General features: G+C 47.9%; 1 protein-coding gene across 4 annotated transcripts in view; it reads right to left on the bottom strand.

The window, feature by feature from the left end:
- Nucleotides 1-1969: 1969 nt before the first annotated feature.
- FBLN5 (fibulin 5) overlaps nt 1970-16799 on the bottom strand; it is a 79374-nt gene continuing 64544 nt past the window's right edge. For 3 of the 4 annotated variants that reach the window (XM_055288380.1, XM_055288379.1, XM_055288382.2), the window contains 4 exons: nt 15663-15785; nt 13986-14112; nt 10027-10222; nt 1970-2944 (listed from right to left, as the gene is read on the bottom strand). In XM_055288380.1, coding sequence (XP_055144355.1) covers nt 2783-2944; nt 10027-10222; nt 13986-14112; nt 15663-15785 — 608 coding nt within the window. In that variant the 3' untranslated portion in view covers nt 1970-2782. Of the gene's footprint in view, nt 2945-6063; nt 6226-10026; nt 10223-13985; nt 14113-15662; nt 15786-16799 lie in introns of those variants that run through there. The other variant, XM_055288381.2, reaches the window with a different exon arrangement.

Below are 16799 nucleotides of genomic sequence, written 5' to 3'. Positions count from 1 at the left end.
CGAAGATAATCACCCTCTGTTTTCTGAGCTTTGAAACTAGAGCATCCTGAGCCATTTGTTGCTGATGTGATTGCTAACACCGCTTGACCCAGACTGAAGAACCACAACTAGGCATGGTTTAGATGTGCTTAGTTAGAGAAAAAAATAACCACAGCCAACAGCAAAGTGAGGTGTGTGGTGTGGGTGTGAGAAATGCTCTTGGGGTGAGGAGGGAGGACTTGCAGCTTCTTGGATGCTACAGGGAGTGGAACATGCTGTTTCCTTCCACTGAAGGCCTAAGATACTACTAAGTGGAACAGGAGAATTCCCTAGCCCCCTTACAGGATGTACAACAGGGGTGTGGCTCTCTGTTCAGCTGCCCCAAGCTGAAACCCCTTATGGGAAGGGGAGCACGCAGACAGGCAGGTGCAGGAACCAGGGTGAGCACTTTTGGGCCCCAGCCCCATGACAGCATCTAGGGGTCGGTGTCTGTGACTTCCAAAGCCCAAGTAGGCACTGAAACAGTGCAGTATTTCAGCCTTGCCATCCGTGGACAGCTTAAGTGTTAACCAGCTTAGTGGACCCTCTCCCTTTTTGCCAGGGCAGAGGGCCAGTGTGACAGTTTCCTGTATCCTGAGCTCTTGTCCAGCATCCCGGAAGAATCAGGTCACACATGGATTTGCAGGATGAATGCAGGGGTTTTATTGAGTGGTGGAGGTGGCTCTAAGTAGGATGGATGGGGAGCTGGACAGGGGATGGAGTGGGAAGATGATCTTCCCCTGGAGTTTGGCCATTCAGGGGCCAGTTTTCAGATCGTCTCCAGTCGAATTCCTCCCAATGTTCCTTCTCTTCTCTCCTTCTTTACTGTGCTGTTCTGCCATTCGTGTCTGCTCATCTTCTTGTCTCCCTGTCTGCTTCTGGAGCCTGGAGCCTGGGGTTCAGGGTTTATATGGGTACAGGATAGGGGACACGGCAGGCCAAAAGGCAACTTTTTAGGGATGAAAACAGGAATGCCTGTCCTCATTTAGGGCCATGGGTATCCAGGCTAGAGGGTGGGGCCTTTGCCAGGGAACCACCCTCTTCTACCCAGCATTTCCCTGTCTCCTGTCCGTATCATAAGGATCTGTGGAATGCCTACTAAGACTAGGGGTCCAGGGCACAACTTCTGATAGGCACTGTGTGGGTCCTTAATGAATACCTCACCAACAGGTAGGACGGGAGCACTCTCAGATGGATCTTTAGACTCCACCTCGGCTATCAGGGAGTGCACTTTTTTCCTGAAGCCTTGGGTTGATTCCTGGGATGGGACATAAAGACAGCCATCTCAACCTGTTCTCCTGTGACTTGCAATGTTGACTCTCTTGGCCCCTGCGCAGGGTTCTAAGACTTGAAGGATATCCAGAGGCCCTGACCAGGAAAAGAATAATGAATCCTACAATGAGCAGAAAAGACATTGAGGGCAAGGCAGCTAGGGCTCCAGCCCCATCTGTCCACCTCTCTTTCTAGGATTTATAACAATACATTCTCAACTCTGGCTACGTAGTCAAGTTTTCAAAAATCCTGATGGCCGGGCCCTACCTAAGCCCAATGACATCAGAGTATCTGGGGGCACGTCCCGGGGAATCAGTCTTTCCTCCAAAGTTCTACTGGTTATCCTTCTATGCAGCCAGGGTTGAGGGCCACTGGTTTAAAGTAACTTGAATACATTCCTGTTCTGCAGGAGCACCGGAAATAATCTACATAAGAGAAGGCTTATTGGTTGTTTTCTAATCAGATGAAACAGGACTCAGGGATGATGCCTCCCCCTAACTTCCCCACCACCCCTATTTCTCTGCCCCACCACCCCCCTCCCATCAATTTGCCAGAGTCACAGATAATGCCCTAGCTCTCTGGAGAGCTTTCTAAGCCAGCACACAATAAACAGGTTTAAACAGAACTAGAACCCCAAAGGCTGACTCGTCTATGATGTCAAAATGAACCAAACACAAGCTCTCTTCAAATATTTAATCAGTTTGGAGACCTCTGCCTTCCAATCCAATTGGGTAAAAATTCTAAAGAAAGCAAGATTAAGGGGTCCTCAAAGAAAACATTGGGCTAAAATGGAGAGGAGACTGGGTTTGGGAAGACAGAACATAGCATGTGTCTGAAGGCCTTTTGAAGGAATTCTACGACATATTTTTTAAAAATACTCAAAATGAACAAGACAGGATTAAACCGTTATACAAATTTAAGGACAACTGAAACTTCTTTTATGGTTGAAAATACCAGGCGTGGTTTTGAAACACAGTCTCTAAAAACCCTTCGATCCTGCTGTGGTTTGTTTACATAGCCTTCTCTGTGTACGCAAAAAGCAAACTAGCTACTCCCAGCGTTCCCCGCCAGCTCCCAGGTCTTTGCAAAGCAGTAACACGGTGAGAGAAGGAGTGGAAGAGGTGAAGAGGTGACAGCAAGCTGTTCACAGTCTTTGAACATAGACTCAGACCCCCGCAAACCTAATCTATTTTCTTTGAAAATAGTGGAAATAAACTGAAGGCCTTGAAAATTCACCAACAATCTTATATCAGGGGAGCAATGATAATACTTTTTGATAACTGCGTCATAGGAACTGGGGGTGGCATGTCCTGCAGGGTGACAGGTCTGCAATAGTACAGGTGAGAGTCAGGAAGTTGGGGCCGACTCTTCGGGGAAACGTTCAGCAGGAAATGCCTAACGTCTGTGTCGCTCTCATTCTCTCTGTTATTTCCTCTCTTCTCCTGTCCCTTGGTGCCAGTGAGAGGCAGCGTCGGAGGCTCCAGCCCGAGGCTCAGAATGGGTACTGCGACACATATATCCGCAGTCGGATCACGGAGCTGCCTCTGAAGTTGATGACAGTGTTGACAGTGATCATTTCCAAGTCCAGCTGGATTTCCCGGGGCCCTTTGATGGGGCGTGTCATCACCAGGGTGGCACTGATGGGGCCCGTTTGCTATGGACAGAACCGGGGGACACCAGTGAGAAAAGGCCTCCATGGTGGCCCTGCAGCCCCACCTGGGTGCTCTCTTGCCTCCGTCAGTCAAACTGGCACCCCCTCAGTGCCTCAACTGTGCCATGCTCTTTCCCTGGCTTTGCCCACTCTCCACCTGGCTCTTTTCTGCAAACCCTTCAGGTCTTATCTGAAAGGTCACTTCCTAAGAGGAGCCTTCTCTGATTCCCCAATCTAAGTCAGGTCCCCCTGCGACCTCTGCCGCTGCAGCCTCTACTTTATACAGGATGGAAAGCATTTATGAGCCTGCATGATTGTCCACACTGTCTACCTGATCCGTGTCTGATATCTAGGCCCCCACTAGGCTATGAGTTCCGTAAGAACAGGTACGGTACTGGGGTCAGGCTTTTCACCACTGAGTCCCCCTAGAAGCCAGTGTGGTGCCTTGAACACAGAAGGTGTTCAGAAAATATATATTGAATGATGAACGAATCATTGATTGAAACTTCTACATGGCTTAGGGCTGTCACTTCACCTCTCTGGGGCTCATCTCTAAAATGAGGGTTTGGCATTGAGTACACATGGACACAAAGAAGGGAACAACAGGCACCAGGGCCTGCTTCAGGGTGGGAGGCAGGAGGAGGGAGGGGCTAGAAAAACTACCTACTGGGTACTATGCTTATTACCTGGGTGATGACATAATATGTACACCAAACTCCTATGACACAGTAATTTATCTATACGACCAACATGCACATGTACCCTTGAAAGTGGAATAAAAGTTTTAAAAAACGTTTCTGAGGAAAAATAAAATGAGGGTTTGGACCAGATCAGTAATTTAAAAAAAAAAATGGCATCAAAAGCTACTGGAACTTTTTTTTTAAACTAACAATTCTAGGGGCCCATTCCAAGATTTTCTATGTCAGTATATTTTTAGGTGATGCCTGGGCAAGGTGGAATTTAAGAACCCCCCTCTAGACACCCTAGAGTCATCTCCAGCTTCACCATTCTGTAACCTGATCACTGTGGTCCTAATAATTTCACGTGACCTCTCTCCTCCACTGAGTCTTTTTCTAAAACTTTCAAGGAGGAAGGCAGAGAGGAATGACATCTACTGAGCACCCATCATGTGTGAGGAACTCTTCTAACCATGTTTATGTACATCTGCTTATTTAATCCTCATAAAATGGCCGGGCACATGGCTCACAACTGTCATCCCAGCAGTTGGGAGGCCGAGGTGGGTGGATCACTTGGAGCCAGGAGTTTGAGACCAGCCTGGCCAATACGGTGAAACCCCGTCTCTACTAAAACTAGAAAAATTAGCGAGGTGTGTTGGCAGGTGCCTGTAATCCCAGCTACTTGGGAGGCTGAGGCACAAGAATTGCTTGAACCTGGGGGGCAGAGGTTGCAGTGAGTAGAGATCGCACCACTATACTCTACCCTGGACGACAGCGAGACTCCAACTAAAAAAAAAAAATTCTCATAAAACCCTGAAAAGCCTTGCCACTCAAAGTGTGGTCCCTGGACCAGCAGCATGGGCATCACCAGGGAGCTTCTTATAAATGCAGAATCTCAGGGCTAGGATCTACTGAGCCAGAATCTGTAGCTTAACACAATCCCCAGGGCTTTGTGTGCACATTAATTATTGAGAAATATTGATCTAAAAGCACAGGACACAGGTGGGGGGGGGACCCTGGCTGTCCTTGTCTAAGTGCTGTATGAAAGGTATGACTCATTACTCCCCCATTTTATAAGTAAGCAAACTGAGGTCCCATGAGGTTAAATAATTGCTTAGGGTTACCCAGCTAGTCTTGGGCAGGGCCAAGGGCTTCCATTCGGGTATTTCTGACCCCAAGCCCCAGGCTTTTTTCACTGCACAGCAGATATCAGAAGAGGCTGATGTGTGTTTCACTTCTTCCTAGCACCGACCTAATGAGAGATGCTCGCGGTCAGTGCAAGGGACAGAGATTGGCACTGGTAGAGGAAACAGCGTGAGGAAGAAAAGGGATGGGCTGGACAATCACTTCCCATACACTGCAGAGCCCAGCCCTGTGCCTAGAAGCTGAAAGCAACAGTCTCTGCGAAATAAAGGAATCTAGCTGGTTTAAAGCTACACTAGATGTTTTATCTGTCTCCATAAAGTGAGGGCGCCCCACAAAGCTCTGAACATCCCCAAGAGCCACCACAGGTAAGACAAGGGTGGGGATGGCAGACAGGTGCAGGCCAGGCGCCGGGACCTCCCCTATCCATGAGGCTATCGGCAGCCTGACAGCCACACAATTTCCTCTTGGCACTGGTTTCTCCTGTTCCCGTCAGCATCCACGTTATTGGCACCTCCTCGTGCAGAAGATCTCTTGGACTTCCTCGTCAGCCCTTACGAAACCTGAGCCCTGGGCCAGGACTTCAGAGGGTAAAGCCACACAAGGAAATGCCTGCAGCCTTTACATATACAAATATCTCACCAGCTTTCACTGCGTGAACAAAGACCAAGAGTTGAGAACCCCGAGCTGGAGGCAGCCCTCCGGAGGGAGATCTGCAGAGGCCAAGGTCTGGAAGGGAGAATCGGGCAAGCGCAAACTTCCAGGTTGTTCCTTTGGGCTCTCCTGGTAAATGTCTCCTGAGTATGAAAGAATCCTCAACTATCCCATTTGAAATCCTAGACTCTCCCATTTGGAAGTAACTGTAGAAGCTGGTGAGTCCAGCCTCCACCTGGGTCCACCCTACTCACAAGCACCTGGAAGAGCTCAAGTACCTGCCACAAGAGCTGAGGCCAGCCACCTCCACATTCGGCTTTTAGGGCAGAGCCAGGGCATCAATGAAATAAACCCCTGAGAGCCCGTGGGCATTAGTAGCCTTGGTGGTGTGAAAAGATGAGGAGAAGGATGGTGATGACAGTGATGATGGTGGTGGTTATGATGCCAAGCATCTGGCTACAACCTTTCCTACCCCTCTTAATTAATCTTCATAATCCTATGCTGTAAGTAGGTTAGGGATACTACATAAGACCACAAAACTACTGCATGCTACTAGACTTTATGGCTCCAAAAATCATGCTTCTAACCACTACACTCTCTGATAAGGTCTCTGTACCTCTCCGTTTACTCACCATCCCATGGGTCTTGACTTGACTTGAGAATCGCCACTTTGTGTTGTGTTTGCTAGGTTGTTTTCCCCTCTCTGCTAAGGTGTGTGTGGGTTCCTCCAGGGCAGAGACCACATCCTGTTTGTTTCTCCACGCTCGGTGCCTGACCTGAAGCCTCATATGCAGTGGTGCTGAATGCACACTGGTGACGGAAGAATGCACACGAATGACTGAATGCCAGTGGACTTGGCCACACTGGGAGTCGGCTGCCAACAACCCACCAGCCGTATGTCTTCTTGGCCCTGATCCCACACACACTCAGGTGTATTCTAATCAACTTGTGGGATGGCATGGTCTGACCTGTGGCAAGCAGCCACGCTGTAGCAGGCCAGCTTCCATGGGCCCTGCCACTTGATCCACGTGTGTCGTGGAGTAAGTGCATTTTGGCACAGTCTGAACCCCATGACCTTGCTCCTTCTTCTGGCCCTAATTATGACCCCCAAGCCACCTGGCCAAAGCCAATTATCAGTCCTCTTTCTAGGGCTCAGTGAGAGACAGACGGCCAATAAGGCTTATGAATGGGCTTGTGTGTGTGTGTACATGTACACATGTGGGCATAAGTGTGTGCGTGTGTGCATACGAGTGTGTGTGGTTTGCCTGCGGGGTGAGATGAAGCTCCTCCCATGTGGTTATAATCAAATCAATGAATCTAAGGGTGTGAGAGCCTGGATGGCCATCCAGCCCCACCTCCCACACAATGCTCCAGTCCCCTGGGTAGCATTCCCAAGCTCTCCAGGGCTCAGCAGCTCACAGCCTCCTTGCAACAGTAGCAGTGTCCACAATAGTATCTATACAATCATAACTGCTATTTATTGATTACTTTCTATTGTAACTGGATGTTATACTTTTCTTGTGATCTCCATTTCATCTGAGACCCCAAAGCTGGAAGAGTAGGTAAAGCATACCTCCCCATTCTAAAGAAAAGTATAACAGCACAGATTTTTGGTGCCAGGCTGCTTAGGTTCAAATCCTGCCCTGGTGCTTATTAGTTGTGAGACTAGTCGGGCAGGTTGCTTTGCTCTGTGCCTCAGTGCTCTCACCTGTAAAATCTAGATGATAAAACTATCCTATATCATAGGATTCTTGTGAAGATTAAAGGGTTACTGTATAGAAAGCACTTAGAATAGTGTCTGGCACATACAGGCACTATACATGGCTTGCTGCTGATGCTATGTGTGGAGTTATTGGGGTTATACAGGACTTACAAAGCTGTGATCCAAAGCCAGATGTTTCCCTCATTCCGTCACCCTCTCCAGCCTACATACATGCTTTTTTGTTTGTTTGTCTTTGTTTTTAGAGACATGGTCTCGCTCTGCCACCCAGGATGGAGTACAGTGGTGCAATCATAGCTCACTGCAGCCTTGAACTCCTGGACTCAAGTTATCTTCTCATCTCAGCCTCCAGAGTAGCTGTGGTTACAGGTCATGACACCATACCTGGCTAATTTTTTAATCTTTTTTTGTAGAGACAGGGTCTCACTATGTTGCCCAGGCTGGACTTGAACTCCCGGGCTGCAGCGATCCTCCCACTTCAGCCTCCAGAGTAGCTGGGATTACAGGCATGAGCCCCCGTGCCCAACTCTACATATATTTTATTAAACACACTTACCAGCCTCCATCTCAATCAAGAGGGGTTTCAAAAAAAAAAAACTGTTCAGAGATGCAGGACCCTGAAGTTCAAGGATGCAGAAAGTGGTACCAGACTCTCTCCAGGAGAAGTCTGGAGATGTGAGCCCTGAGCTGCCCCACACCATAGTGAGGAACGGGGAATGCAAGGAGCTGATGTTGACATCCTGAAAGGCCCTTGTGTAAGGTCTGCTGCCAGGATGCAGTGACACCCTCCACCTCACTACCACCATGGAACATCTGTATGAGACATAGCCCCAGAATTAGGGGCTGAGAGGTTTGGAGTAGCAGGTGACCAACCACAGGCCCTACTGCCCATATCAGGGACTGGTCAGTGTGAAGTCCTCAGGCAAATCTCCAAAAGACCCACAAAAGCATCCTGTGAGAGCAACAGCTTTGGGGTCTCTGCTCCTGAGGGAGCACCAATGCCTGGTTACAATGGCTACAATCGGGGAGGAGCCTCCCTCTTCCAGCCTTACCCTTTCTACCACCTGCTCCTCTCCCACCAGCCCTGGAGGAGCCAGGGCCAGCACTACTGTTACTGGGAGGGTGAGAAGATGGCAGGGCAGAGGCCAACCACACCCCTTACCTGCTCTGAACTAGGAGACAGGGAGAAACTTCACAGTGGGTAAGAGACAGAGAGGTTGAAGTTTCCATTTAAACTAGCACGGACTTTTGACGTAAGAGAATGAGACAATCCAATAGAAATGGAACATGCCTGTGAATCCTAGGGAATTGACCTGAGATGTAACCCAGGTGCTCACAGGTTTGATCCAACAGCATGAGAAAAAGAAAGTCATTGACTGTTTCACCCCCACCACCAAACTCCGCTTCTTTGATAAAAACAGTATTCCAGACAGGGCACTAAGTGGATGATCTCATCTAATCCTAAAGTAAACACTCATCTAGAGGTCCAGAGAGGTTAGGTCACATCATACAATTGTTAAATTGTTAAACTGTAGAAGACATGGCTCCAGAGCTCACATTAGAATGACTGAGTTGTTTCCCGGGGATGGTCCCGCAGCTTCAGACAGCATGGACCCTCAGAAAGCCAGCCTTATCCAGAAGACTTCTGTCTTCCTGCCTTGTGGCCCATGACTTCATAGGGCCCAGTCTCTAATGAAAGCATATAAACTCCCATGAACCTGTCCTTTTCAATATGGCTCCCCACAGTGACCCTGGAAGATCACAGCAGCCTCTGTTAGAAATGCAGATTCCTGGGTGTGGTATGCTGAATAATAGCCCCCAAAATGATGCAAGTCCTAATCCTTGGAACCTGTTCCATTATAAGGAAAAGGGTTTTTGCAGATGCGATTAAGAATCTGGACAGAGAGATTATCCAGATTGTTTGAATGGGCCCTAAATCTACTCACAGGTGTCAATATAAGAAGGAGACAAAGGGAGATTTGATACACACAGAGGAGGAAGAGGAGGCAGCGTGACCACAGAGGCAGATATTGGAGTGATGCAGCCACAGTCAAGAAGGGCTGGTGGCCCCCGGAAGCTGGAAGAGACATGGAACAGATTCTCCTCTAGAGCTTCCAGAAGGAGCACAGCCCTGCTGACACCGGGATTTCAGCTCAGTGAAACTGATTTCAGACTCCTGGCTTCCAGAACTATGAGAGAATAAATTTCCTTTGCCTTAAGCCACCAAGTTTTTATTTTTATTGTTTTTCAGAGACGGGGTCTCCCTCTGTTGCCCAGATTGGAGTACAGTGGTGTGATCTCAGCTCACTGCAGCTTCGACCTCCTGGGCTCAAGCAATCCTCCCATCTCACACCACCTCCCTGCCACACCGCCCCAGGTAGCTGAGACTACAGGTGCCTGCCACCATGACCGGCTAACTTTTTTTTTGTAGAGACAGAGTTTTGCCATGTTGCCCAGGCTGGTCTCGAGCTCCTGAGCTCAGACAATCTGTCCACCTTGGCCTCCCAAAATGCTGGGATTACAGGCATCAGCCACCGTGCCTGGCCTGCATAGTAGGTACTTAAGAAATACTTGTCACATGGGTTGGTGGAAAAATGGAGACGTGAATGCCTCTCCAACAGAATATTAGGAGAAAAGAGACCTAAGATTGCATCTTGGCCTCACGTCCCATTTCACAGATGAGGATCCTGAGGCCCAGGAGGAGAAGCATCTTCTGCAAGACTACACAGAAAGTGGTGGAAACCAGGACCTTGAACCACACCCTCCACTCTTCTCTCTGCATACCTGTCCCCCTAGCTCCACTCTTACCTGCTTGCATACAGCATGTTCCTAGGAGAGACAGCACAAGGCCACTGTGACAGATGGCGTCCCCACTCCCCACTCCCTCTTACCCGCATGTAAAATTCTCTGCCCTCATTCCCAGATTTGATCTGGAAAATGTAATAGGCCCCAGGGTAGCGGGTCGTGGCTTGCATTTGGAAGATGTCAGCGGGAACAGAGCGTCCTGACACCACGTCCATGTCCCGGTACAAGATGGTAAAGGGCTGGTCTCTGCAGCCAGGGTTCTCAGCAGGACACATACAGCGGCTGTGGAAAGGGAAATCATGTGAGAACTCAAGAAATCCATTCCAGGTGCTGGTCGTGCCTGCTTCCTCTCTTAAAACACTGAAAATGAGGCCACCCCATTTTTAGCATCCAAATGCCATAACTGTAGAATGTCTCTGCTCCTGGCTTGAGTCTAAAAACTTTCCAGCATGTAGGCAAGCTCTGTTTCCTAGAGAATGGACTTTTCTCACCAATCAGATGTTCTGGCTACTAAATAGAATATAAACCTTAGATCTCTGGTTTGCAGAACATTAGAACACTCTCCAAGATACTTTACATTTGCCATGCAGGCCAAATATGCCGCTCCAGCCTGGGCGGCAGAGCAAGACCCTGTCTCAAAAAACAAAACAAAAAAAAAAAAAAAAAAAAAAAGGAAGAAAGAAAGAAATTTTTAAAGTAAGAAATTGGATTAACAGGTCTTGAGGATCTTTGTACATTCCCTATTGCGCTCAGCCCAGTCTGCATGGAATGTAATTGAATCGAATATAATCAAATCTTGTCATTCAATAATTGATAAACAAGAGTTAGAACTATGTACAAGATGTGACATGGGACATTTTGGAAATTCAATGAATAATAAGATCCTGACCTCAGATAGTTTACTTTCTAATAGGAGAAATAAATCATAGACACAAATATCTCTAATACAATGCAACTATTAGCAGAGTGCCCTAATATAAAATCACTGACTTTTACTACCAAAGAATGCCTGTTATAGATACCCCTTGATTCACCCCAACACCCCCTTCCTCTGTCTCTGACCCTGCCCTGAGACTCCACCTAGGGGCCAGGGTTCACAATAGGATGAAGATGTCTGTTGAGACGTGCGGTGGTGGTCAACGCTAGGAGTCAACCTTGCTGTGTTTCTGCCGCTCTCTAACTTCCAATCTATCCACAAAACCTGTTGGTTCTACTTCCAAAAGAGAGTCCACATCCAACCATCTCCAGGGCCTTCAAGGCACTCTTGCCTTCTAGCCTTTGCATATGCTGTTCCTTCTGATCTTCCACTCTCTATTTAGTTAAGGTCAACTCATTTTCCCATTCCAGCCCAAATGTCATTTTTCAGAGAGGCCTTTGGATTCCTCCATCTAAACCATCCATCCTACTCTTCCTTTTTATAAATTTCCATTCATTCTGAGCAGAGTATGGTGTCTCATGCCTATAATCCCAGCACTTTGAAAGGCTGAGGCAGGAGGATGACTCAAGTCCAGGAGTCCAAGACCTCTGGCTTTACCAAATATATATATATATATATGCCAGGAGCACTGGCACACACCCATAGTCCTAGCTACTTAAAAGGCTGAGGCAGGACGATTGTTTGAGCCCAAAAGATTGAGGCTTCAATGAGCTGTGATTGCACCACTGCACTCCAGCCTGGGTGGCAGAGCAAGTTTCATTTTTTTAAGGCTGCATCAAAATAGCCAAGTCAAAATATCTCTAGTGCCAAAATGGCCACAATAAAGTATCATGTGTGGCATAGAAAATCATTGTTTCCTAAAAGAAGTTTGGAGGAGGAAGTGATGGCTACTAGCTGAAGAGGACCACAAACAGCTGGGAGAGGTGGCATCTGAGCTGAAACTTGAAAGATGGGGCAGGTCTGGCTATGTGGAGATGAAAGGAATGCCTTCCATATGGCCGGAAGTATGTGCACACAAGCAGGGAGGTTGGCCATTCCTGGGCACGGGTAAAGGCATGAGCAAGTCCTGTTCAGACTGGCAGAAGCACAGGACACCTGAACTGGACAAGGAGCTGGAAGGGGCTGCCGGAGTCTGACCGGACTGGAGCCCGGAGCGAGGGAGTCATGGAGCATTGTCAGCGTCATGCCAGAGACTCCACCAGTAACTCCAGCTCAGTGCTGCAAGCTGAAATGGGTCAGCTCCCCAGCCACAGACAAGGGCGGCCTGGAAAAACCCAGAGAGAACCAAGAATAGAAGCTGGGAAAAGCAGCCTGGAGCTCTGCTCTGCCACAAACAGGCCTTACATCGGGGGTCAAAGAGCCCTGTTCTAAAGGGTTGCTTAGTAGCACAGCTCTTAGCAACAAGTGAAGATGTCTCTAAAGGACCCGACCGTCCCGGCATTATCCTCTCTTTTGCCAATTTGTTATCAAAGTGGGAACAACTGGTAAGCCATGAATTCCTCTCTTAGAGGCTGTATTCTGAGAGGGCAGGATGGGGGTGTCCGATTCATCCTTTTATCTCCCATGCTGCGGTTTGGTGTTGCTCAAGGGAAGTCAATGTGTGAACATTTGGAAGAATAGGAGGCCAAGGAGGAACTGAGATGGTTTAAAAAAGGGATAAAAGAGAAGGAAAAGGAACTGCTACTATGCCAGGAACAGAAAGCCACTGTCCTACTGCGTTCACCTTTTGGAAATTGTCTTAACTTTAATTCTCTCAACTCTAATGTTTGCCATCTGGTGATTTAGTAAAATGTTGACCAAGATGATGTCAGTAACTTGATTAGAGCCAATGAGAGAACTCTCCAGCACCTCAATACTCAACTCTCCAGCACCTCAATACTCAACTCTCCAGCACCTCAATACTCAACTCTCCAGCACCTCAATACTCAACTCTCCAGCACCTCAATACTCAACTCTCCAGCACCTCAATACTCAACTCTCCAGCACCTCAATACTCAACACTCCAGCACCTCAATACTCAACTCTCCAGCACCTCAATACTCAACTCTCCAGCACCTCAATATTCACGGAGCAGTCCAGGGAGATTGGAAGCATTCATTTCACCTGGGAGCTTGCCAGAAAGGAGAATCTCAGGCCCACCCCAAACCCACTGAATCACACTCTAACGAGATCACCAGGTGAGTCCTATGCGTGTTACATTTAGGAGCCAACCTCTAAAAGACCCCGTGTATCCAGAACAAAGTCATTAGAGGGAAGAGGAGATTCTAGAACCCTGACTCAGCTCTCGGCTTGGTTAGCTTTCTAGAGAATCTTTGCATAGCTCTGGCATGAGTAGGGGAGTGATAGAGAACTCTGTGTGAGTGTGCGTGTGTGTTTGTGTGTGTGTGTGTTTTGAGACAGAGTCTCACTCTGTCACTCAGACTGGACAGCAGTGACACGATCTCAGCTCATTGTAACCTCCTCCTCCCAGGTTCAAGCGATTCTCATGCCTCAGCCTCCTGAGTAGCTGGGACTATAGGCGTGTGCCACCACGCCCAGCTAATTTTTTTGTATTTTTAGTAGAGATGGGGTTTCATCATGTTGGCCAGGCTGCTTTCGAACTCTTGAGCTCAGGCAATCCACTCACCTCAGCTTCCCAAAGTGCTGCGATTACAGGCATGAGCCACTGCGCCCAGGCTTGTATGTGTTTCTTACTGTGTGTTGTGGTCAAACATTTTGAAAAATAGTTCTTTCTTGCATGTAGGGATGTGTTTCAGATCCTATAACTTGTAATGGAATGTTTTGCAAACTTTTTGACAACGTACAGTAGCACACTTTGCACTGCAAACCAGTAGCACACAAAACTAAAAGATAAGTTTCAAAAAACAATATTGACTCTTGCTATGTGCAATGCACTCTGATATTTTCTATCCCAGTCTGTTCCATCTATTCTACTCTGTTATATTCTACACACACACACACACACACACACACACGAGCACATGACATAGGTAGTAGGCCAGGTGCCCTGACTTCCTGGCTGGTGCATTCTCTTTCACACCACATCGCCAACCTCCTGAGCCAGGCCCTCATCAGGTTTCTATTCCCCAGGCGGACGCCATGACTTACTTATCACTGATCCTCAGATAAGGCTCCTCACAGCGGATGGGGTCAATGCATTTGAAGCCCCCTTGTAAATTGTAGCAAGTCTGCTGCAGGTTGCACGTGTGGTTTCTGTGCTCACATTCATTGATGTCTGAAATGCAGGGTAGACAAGAAGCGGAGGCAGGGCATTATTGGCCAGGCCAGATGTGTGGGGGTGGGGTAGGCTGGATCTTACTACAGAGCTGTACTATCCAATATGGCAGCCACAGGCCATATGAGGCTACTGAGTACTTGGAATGTGGCTGATCCAAATTGAGATGTGCTGTAAGTGGAAAATACACACCAGATTTTGATGACTTAGTACCAAAAAATAATGTGAGCCAGGCACAGTGGCTTATGTCTGTAATCGCGGTACATTGGGAGGCTGAGGCAGGAGGATCACTTGAAGCCAGGAGTTCAAGACCAGCCTGGGCAACAAAGCAAGGCCTTGTCTCTTAATTTTATTTGTATATATTTTATATATATTTATATATATATTTTTTAATTTAAAAAAAGAATGTAAAACATCTCATCAATAATTTTTATATTGAATACATGCTGAAATAATATTTTGGATATACTGCATTAAAGAAAACACGGTAGTAAAAACAGGAGTTCAAGACCAGCTTGGCCAACATGGTAAAACACAAAAATACAAAAATACAAAAATTAGCCTGGCGTGGTGGCATGCACCTGTACTAAAAATACAAAATACAAAAATTAGCCCAGCATGGTAGCATGTGCCTGTAGTCCCAGCTGCTTGGGAGGCTGAGGCAGGAGAATCACTTGAACCCGGGAGGCAGAGGCTGCAGTAAGCCAAGATCACACCACTGCACTCCAGCCTGGGCAACAGAGTAAGACTCTGTCTCAAAAAAAAAAAAAAAAAAAAGAAAGAAAATACAGTAGTAAAAGGAATTTTACCATTTTTTTTCCTCTTTTAATGTGGCTAATAGAAAATGTAAAATTACATAGGTGGCTCACGTCTGTAGCTCACATGATATTTCTATTGCCTGGCACTACTACGAGAATTCTTGCTTGGCAATGGGATAAGGCAGGTTCAAGGAGGCTGAGAATGGGTCAGTTGCTTCTGCAATCACCCCTCAGTGGGTGGAGCATGGGGCTGGAAGCCAGGCTAAGCAGGCAAACAGGAGAAGACCCACCCCTTTTACAGTCTGGGGTCCCAGCCCTTCCAGGAACAGAGCAGTCAGGTGCATGAGGTCTCCCTGGCAAATACGCTCTAGGAGATCACTTGGAGAAAGGCTAACCAAACTGCCCTCCAGGCCACGTAAGAAAGCCAGGGCTCTGGCCAGGCCATAAAAGTCCTGCTTAGCTCTGGAGCAGTTCTCGGAGGAGCCTCAGAGATCTGCCTGGGGAGGCAGAAAGCCACGCTTACAGGCTGCCGTCTGCATCTGCAGAGTTGATTACAGAAGTTTACGTGGCCAATATCCTGGCCAAAGGATGGGTTACAGGGAGGGAAGACACCAGGCCAGGCATCCTTCCTAGAGCTGCCACCATGAGAGCCACCAGCACCCACTGACACCCCCACCCCTGCCACCTTCCAAAAGCTGCACATGATTCCCCAGGTGAGGACATCCAGATGACACCCTGAAGCAGCTCCACCTCACACATACACCCCAGCCAGGCCCCTCCGGACAGCCTTACCTTGGCAGCTTCGGTTGTCGTCCAGCAGGATGTAGCCTGGAGGGCAGGAGCAGAAGTACGTGCCGGGCTGGTTCACACACTCATGTTGGCAGAGGAACTCAGAGAAGCTGCACTCGTCCATATCTGGGGTGACAAGTCACACCTGCTGTTTGTAATCCCGGTCTACATGGGGATGGGAGCTTAGTGGCCATCTACTCCAACTCTCACACTGTCTTGATACATAGAATGGCTTTACTGCCAAGAAGCTGTCAATTCACTTCTCCAGCACTTCTAGCAATGGAGAGCTCACTACCTAATGAGGATACCCATTGATATTTGGACAGCTCTAATTGTCAGAAAATTCTTTTCTACATGGAGCTGAAATCCACCTCCATCGAGCTTCCAACATCTGCCTCTCACTCGGCTGCACCTTCCATTCATTATAAACTTATTTCACCATGTAGGGAGATCCACTCTCTACCTCTGACCGCTCAAGGGGCTGAGATTTCTTTGCCCACTGGGATTTTCCGGGGGTTTCCCCAAGACCCAAAAAAACATTCCCTGGCCCTAGCGGGCCCTCTGAAGGGGCAACTTTCGCAGTGCCAACTCCCCTCCAATCACCTCTTTCCCCAACTTCAGGAACAATATTGTTCCTAAAGTCACAATTAAGGGACATATCCAAAAGGCCAGGATTTTAATTATATTAAAACTTCACTGTGTAGACAAACAAACAAACAAACAAAAAACTGCCTGAAAGAGAAAACTCTGGAGTGGTGAGGGATGGGCAGGGATATAATTTTTCTCTTCGTGGCCCGCCTACCTCGGATCCTCCCTGGGACAATGGCAGCAGCAGCTTCCAGCCAGCCTGTTGTGGAGGGGAACCCCTGTCCATGTGATTTACAACTCATCCGCATGGGCCATGGTGGTTGATGCAGATGCAAACATTTCAGAAAAGCCAACTCTTCATCACACACAGAGTTTGGCAACAGAGCCCCTGTTTGAACCTCATTCGATAAGCATGCCAAAGAAAACATGTTTTTCTTGCATTTGTTGTTTCCCAAAAACTTGCTTTCACTAGTTTCCCCATGTGACATGTCCTCGGATTACTCTCTCACTCACAGACCACTGGTGGCTAGAGTCACCCAGAGAGGGTGTCAA

Source organism: Symphalangus syndactylus, chromosome 8 (genome assembly GCF_028878055.3).
Source record: "Symphalangus syndactylus isolate Jambi chromosome 8, NHGRI_mSymSyn1-v2.1_pri, whole genome shotgun sequence".
Lineage (NCBI taxonomy): Eukaryota > Metazoa > Chordata > Mammalia > Primates > Hylobatidae > Symphalangus > Symphalangus syndactylus.
The sequence above is the reverse complement of the archived record's forward strand: the minus strand, read 5'-3'. Positions and strand labels throughout refer to the sequence as shown.